This window comes from Cololabis saira, chromosome 22, assembly GCF_033807715.1.
Source record: "Cololabis saira isolate AMF1-May2022 chromosome 22, fColSai1.1, whole genome shotgun sequence".
Lineage (NCBI taxonomy): Eukaryota > Metazoa > Chordata > Actinopteri > Beloniformes > Belonidae > Cololabis > Cololabis saira.
Window position 1 is genome coordinate 31554835 of NC_084608.1, and position 6000 is coordinate 31560834.

The following is a 6000-nucleotide window of genomic DNA, read 5'->3' on the forward strand; positions in this document are numbered from 1 at the left end:
CAGAACAATTCACACGTGCGTAGGACAAGATATACAAATGTATTTTTGATGCGCACAAAAATATAACCTGATTTACAAACATTTTTTTGTCTGTGAGCTGCGCTGGATTTGCGTGTGACTTATGCGCTCTTATGATTGGCTGAAACAAAAGAAGACATCTGATTGGTTGCAGATCCTTCCGTGTTAAAAAAAACGTATTTGTGGTTCGAGTCACGTCAGGGGAGTCTCAAAAGTCACACGCAAATCCAGCGCAGCTCACAGACAAAAAAACGTTTGTAAATCAGGTTATATTTGTGTTCACATCAAAAATACATTTGTATATCTTGTCCTACGCACGTGTGAATTGTTCTGTGCATTTGTGAATTTTGTCCCGTGCATTTGTGAAACGGTGTGTGCATTTGCGAATTATGAGACTGTTCTAGCTCCATATCTTTCCTACGTGGAATATGTCAGGAAAACGACGCTGCTTGTGTTGCTTCTTTTAAAGGTCCCTCACAGAGAGCGTCGCACACTCCTACTTGTTTGAGACGCTTGAATAAATGATCCATTCTGCTACCTTTAGTTCCCACCGATTACATGCAACTACAGATAATCTTTGAATAAGCATCTGCAAGGCTTCTAGACCACGTTTCATGAGCATCCTATTTGAAATAACATTTACTTTAACCACCGTTTACTTCTATGTTTCTATTATAACTATTGATGTGTTATGAAGCAATGCCGGTGGTGCCATACCAAAACTATGCAGATTAAAGCAACATTTGTTTGTTTTTATCCAACATCACTATAAACTACCACATGTTTCCGAGCCTCCTGAAAGACGCCATCTCCCCCATAGACATATATACGTAGACACCGAATCGAGTGGTTTTGCCCACTGCTGCGATACGTCAACGTCGCCGCCATATTGGATGTTCAAGACTGCGCTGGAAACTAATACAAGTAAATGGACTTATTTTCATTAAGCGCCTTTCTACAAAGAAATTTACGTTTTACGTCTCATTTATTCATTCACACACGCACTAATATACTTGGGAAACAGTTAGGCACCAAATATAATGTATTTAATTTTCTCAGACGGCAAAAATAAGAACTTTATTGATCCCACATAGGAGTTATTCATGTTATATCAGCTATAGAGAACAAGGTAGTGCCGAAAAACAATATATATCCCCCCTCACAAAAATAAGAAAAATAAAGAAACATTTTCTCATCAACAAAGCATATTTTACATTTTTCAAGTAACAAAATAACATATTTGAGCAATTTTTTTTAGATTTTTTCAGTTATTTTATTGTCTGAAAAATGGTTCAAATGTTATTTTATTGTCTGAAAAATGGTTCAAATATGTTATTTTGTTATTTGAAAATTTTTACATTTGTTTTGTTGATGAAAAAATATATTTCTCTATTTTTGTGAGGGGGGATATATATTGTTTTTCGGCACTACCTTGTTCTCTATAGCTGATATAACATGAATTACTCCTATGTGGGATCAATAAAGTTCTTATTTTTGCCGTCTGAGAAAATTAAATATATTATATTTGTTGTCTAACTGTTTCCCAAGTATATTAGTGCGTGTGTGAATGAATAAATGAGACGTAAAACGTACATTTCTTTGTAGAAAGGCGCTTTATGAAAATAAGTCAATTTACTTGTATTAGTTTACAGCGCAGTCTTGAACATCCAATATGGCGGCGACGTTGACGTACGGCTCAGCGTGTCCAGCATGTCCTCTTATTAACGCGTGTTTCGGCTCGTATTATTGTGTGTTACTCTACAAGTCCTATAAAGCCATCAAGTCTTGTTTCTTGTAAAGTTTTTTGTCATTTGAAAAGTGTTTCCCCCTCCATAACAGGTTTGTTGTTGCCATAACAACCACTTCAGTGCCAGTAATGCCTCCTCTCGTGTGTGTGTGTGTGTGTGTGAGTGCAGTTTTACAGGTGTTTCCGTGCGTTTTTCTGCTGCTCCACCGCCCAAGACGGCTCCACCATAAAGACATTTTCCCGGGTGACCAAGACGCTGCGCACCCTGCGTCAGGACAAGGATCTGCAGGTGTCGGCGGCGGCCACGGCCACGGCCGGGCACTCGCCTAACTCCGTCCGCAGGTCCTCGCAGGGAGCCAATCACGTGGCGGCGGCGGCGGCGGCGGCGGAGGATCAAGGCGAGGCTCCCGCTGCCGTCGGCCCCAAACCCAAACTGATCCTGGTGGCTCACTACAGAGAATGAAAAGAGAGAAGCAACAGGAGCTGGACGTTCACGGATAAGAGAGGACCGGAGCACGCAAGGGGAGCAGGTCTCCAATTAAGACAAATCCTCCTAATAGCAGAAACGTGCAGATGCAGAGAGAAAGAGAGCTCGGTGTGAGTCTTAACCAGGACCTGGGATGTGTTTTAATCCCAGAACAGGCTATTGTTGATGTGCAAAAGGATGGCGAATAGGAACACACACACTATCTCATCCCGTCTAGCAGGGGCTCTGTGTACAAATCAGAGAACTGTACGAAGCGTAGGGCTACACGCAGTGCTTTGTGTTGACATCACACACTAATGCCAGTAGGATGTACCTGCCATGAACACGTCCGTCACACACAGAAGCACAAACGCAGCACTGATGCTCACTTAAGGGCCTTGGGGGACGAATCCCAATCTCACAGGTAACCAACTTTGTGTTTTTTTGTCCGAGCGCGATAGTCGGGGTTGAAAAAGCTCTAAACCGACCCGTGCAGGGTCAACGGGGAGAGGAGGGTACTAAACTCCCTAAAAAACATGTGAGAACAACATCCTGCTTCATTAAAGAGAAGATATATTTTGAAAGAATAAAGTTAATCAGGCTTTATTCTAACCCCCTAATTATTCGGTGGTTTATTACATGGTGAAATGTGGTTGAGCAGATGGTTAAAATACAAGACTTTAGGCTCTGGAGACGTATAAACCACATAAAAAAGTTTTTATACAGCTACTGGGATACTTGATCGGACCATTTCTTTTCTTTTAAGAGGAGGTTGTGTGAGATTCCAACCTCAGGTCGGTGCATTAGCAACAATAAAAAAGTTTGCCAGCCCTTTGGGGTACTTAGCACCGTTTCCAAGTCGATTACTCATAAAAATGCAGTCTGAGCTTTCGTCTAAGTCATGAAAATGCCTCTACTACTAACACAAACACCATTTTTAGGTCTTTATTGAACGCAAAGCGAAGGCTGTCTAATTTAATTATTGAATTCAGTTTGGTGGTGATGTTATATTTGCAGCTGCGGTTTCTTCTCACTAAACTAGAGCGAGCCTGTTTTCAGAAAGCAGGGTTGGTTTTTTTTTTGTACAAACTGAGTTTGTTGAACCTGAAATTAGGGAAATTCAGGTTTTTTCTGTTTCAGGTAAAATGAACACCTAAACCTAACGAAGAGGATTAACTCTGTTAGACTCTGTTACCATGGCAACCTACTCTGTAAACCTTTATAGATGAACACAGTAATCACACAGGCTTTAACCTTGCTAGGCAGGTAATGTTTTAAAGGCACGTCTCGGAGACGTCTCTGAACCATGACACGTTTCTTTACTGGTGAAAAGGCTGCAGAAATGTTAGACCAGGGGTCGGCAACCCGCGGCTCTAGAGCCGCATGCGGCTCTTTAGCGCCGCCCTAGTGGCTCCTGGAGCTTTTTCTAAAATGTTTGACCTTTTTTTTCCTTTTTTTTTCTTATTTTTTTCCTTTTTTCTCTTCTTTTTTTTCCTTTTCTTCTCTTTTTTTCTTTATTTTTTCTTCTTCTTTTTTCCTTTTTTTTCTTTTTTTCTTTCTTTTTTCCTTTCCTTTTTAATCTCGACATTTCGACTTTTTTCTCGATATTTTGACTTTTTTCTCGATATTTTGACTTTTTTTCTCAACATTTAGACTTCTTTCATGAAATTTTGACTATTTCCTCGACATTTCGACTTTTTTCTCAACATTTAGACTTTTTTCATGAAATTTTGACTATTTCCTCGACATTTTGACTTTTTTCTCGAAATTTTGACTTTTTTCTCGACATTTCGGCTTTTTTTCTCAACATTTAGACTTTTTTCATGAAATTTTGACTATTTCCTCGACATTTTGACTTTTTTTCTCAACATTTAGACTTTTTTCATGAAATTTTGACTATTTCCTCGACATTTCGACTTTTTTTCTAAACATTTCGACTTTTTTCATGAAATTTTGACTATTCCCTCGACATTTCGACTTTTTTCTCGAAATTTTGACTTTTTTCTCGACATTTCGACTTTTTTTCTCAACATTTAGACTTTTTTCATGAAATTTTAACTATTTCCTCGACATTTCGACTTTTTTCTCGAAATTTAGACTTTTTTCTCAACATTTCGACTTTTTTCTTGACATTTCAACTTTTATCTCAAAATTTCGACTTTTTTCTCGAAGTGCATAATGAAAAAGAAAAATCTTCCCGCAGTTATAACTAATATAGCATGCAGCATGTGTTGCCCTCGTTCTAAGTCTTAAGGCTGATTTATGGTTCCGCGTTACACGATTCGCGTTAGTCGATTTAACGCAGACCATAATTCAGGCTTTATACAAGACTTTGCATTTTTTGGCATATTTGTTTTTTGTGTTTTTGGTCCAATATGGCTCTAAAACATTGTGGGTTGCCGACCCCTGGGTTAGACGGAGCTGCGTCCACTTCGGAAAATGACCGTAAGGCTTCAACAACCACAGCAGATTTTGTCTGGTGTTACAGTTTTAAATATAATCAATACTCACAAATATCACCCAATGTGGCTTTACTTCACACCAAATACTGAGTCAGGGATGCTGAACAAATATTTCTAAGAAAACGGCGTGAGTGTTCCAGGCTTTTATAAGTATTTCCTGGCCACAGACCTGTAAGAGCCATCAAAGAAGACTTTCTCAAGGTGCATGACTTAAAAATCGACCTCATTAATGATTCACAGTAACTTTTCTCTTTGATGGCGTCCTGCTCTGAAGGGATTTTCCTCGAGGGCTTCTCCATTTTATTGGATGTTTATGGGACCCCTGATCAAAGCTCCTTGAATGATTCTTTTTATTTGCTGGAGATAAATCTTATAAAAAACGAGTGACATATGTGAGCCTGTTACCTTTGACTTAACTGTCTGCATTGTGTTTATTGGTTGCTTGTTCACCAGCAGGACTGAAGGTGAATCTACGGTACAATAAACCTACATTCCTCTGCTGACCGAACATTAGAAGTCATTAAATATTTAAATTCGCATTCACTTGCTTTGTAATTTCTCCCAGACCGGCTCTTTCCTTTTCTACTGAAGTCATATTGCTTTTTCTTCTGAGAAGATGTGCTAAAATTCACTAAATGGTTGCAATAAAAACTGTTCTTAACTTGTGTTGCCATGGTAACGGGGCTCAATAAGTGATCCCTTGTCAATAGTTGTGTAACCCAGTTTCAATTGAAACCGTCTTAATTTCCTGATAAGAAACTGGGAACTCTTGAGCTTCTAATCTCAGAGTTTGTCTTTTAACTCAGCTCTCCTCAATTAGGCTGTTTCTAAAATACAAGCTTTTTCTTTAGGTGTTCATCTACTCTCAGTCACTCCTGTGTCATCCCTCTGTGTGATATGATTTTATGGTATTTCCTTTGCTCAAATATTGTAACCAGTACTCGAGTTGTAAAAAAAATCCGGGGGAATGGTGGATTTTATCTTATGGGGACTGATAATTTGTGCTGATTACAAATAATATAATATATTACAAATAATAGCAGTGACCAAAACACCTGCAGAAATACTGCAGGAATGACATAGCAGCAGTTAAATGCAGCCTTCTGTAAGCTTTAAATATCCACTGGGCTTACATCAAATACATCAAAACACAACAATAAAAAACACTTTTCTGAACTTATCAATATGATTCTGTCCTTCACAGGATAAGTAACATGGATCACTGCAAAAACTCAAAATCTTAACAAGAATATTTGTCTTATTTCTAGTTAAAATGTCTCATTTTAGTAAAAAAAAATCTCATTACA

General features: G+C 38.5%; 1 protein-coding gene across 1 annotated transcript in view; it reads left to right on the forward strand.

Moving 5' to 3' along the window:
• tmtopsb (teleost multiple tissue opsin b) overlaps positions 1-2228 on the forward strand; it is a 111877-nt gene extending 109649 nt beyond the window's left edge. The window contains exon 4 of the mRNA XM_061713117.1: positions 1935-2228. Coding sequence (XP_061569101.1) covers positions 1935-2228 — 294 coding nt within the window. The remainder of the gene's footprint in view (positions 1-1934) is intronic.
• The last annotated feature ends 3772 nt before the right edge of the window (positions 2229-6000 follow it).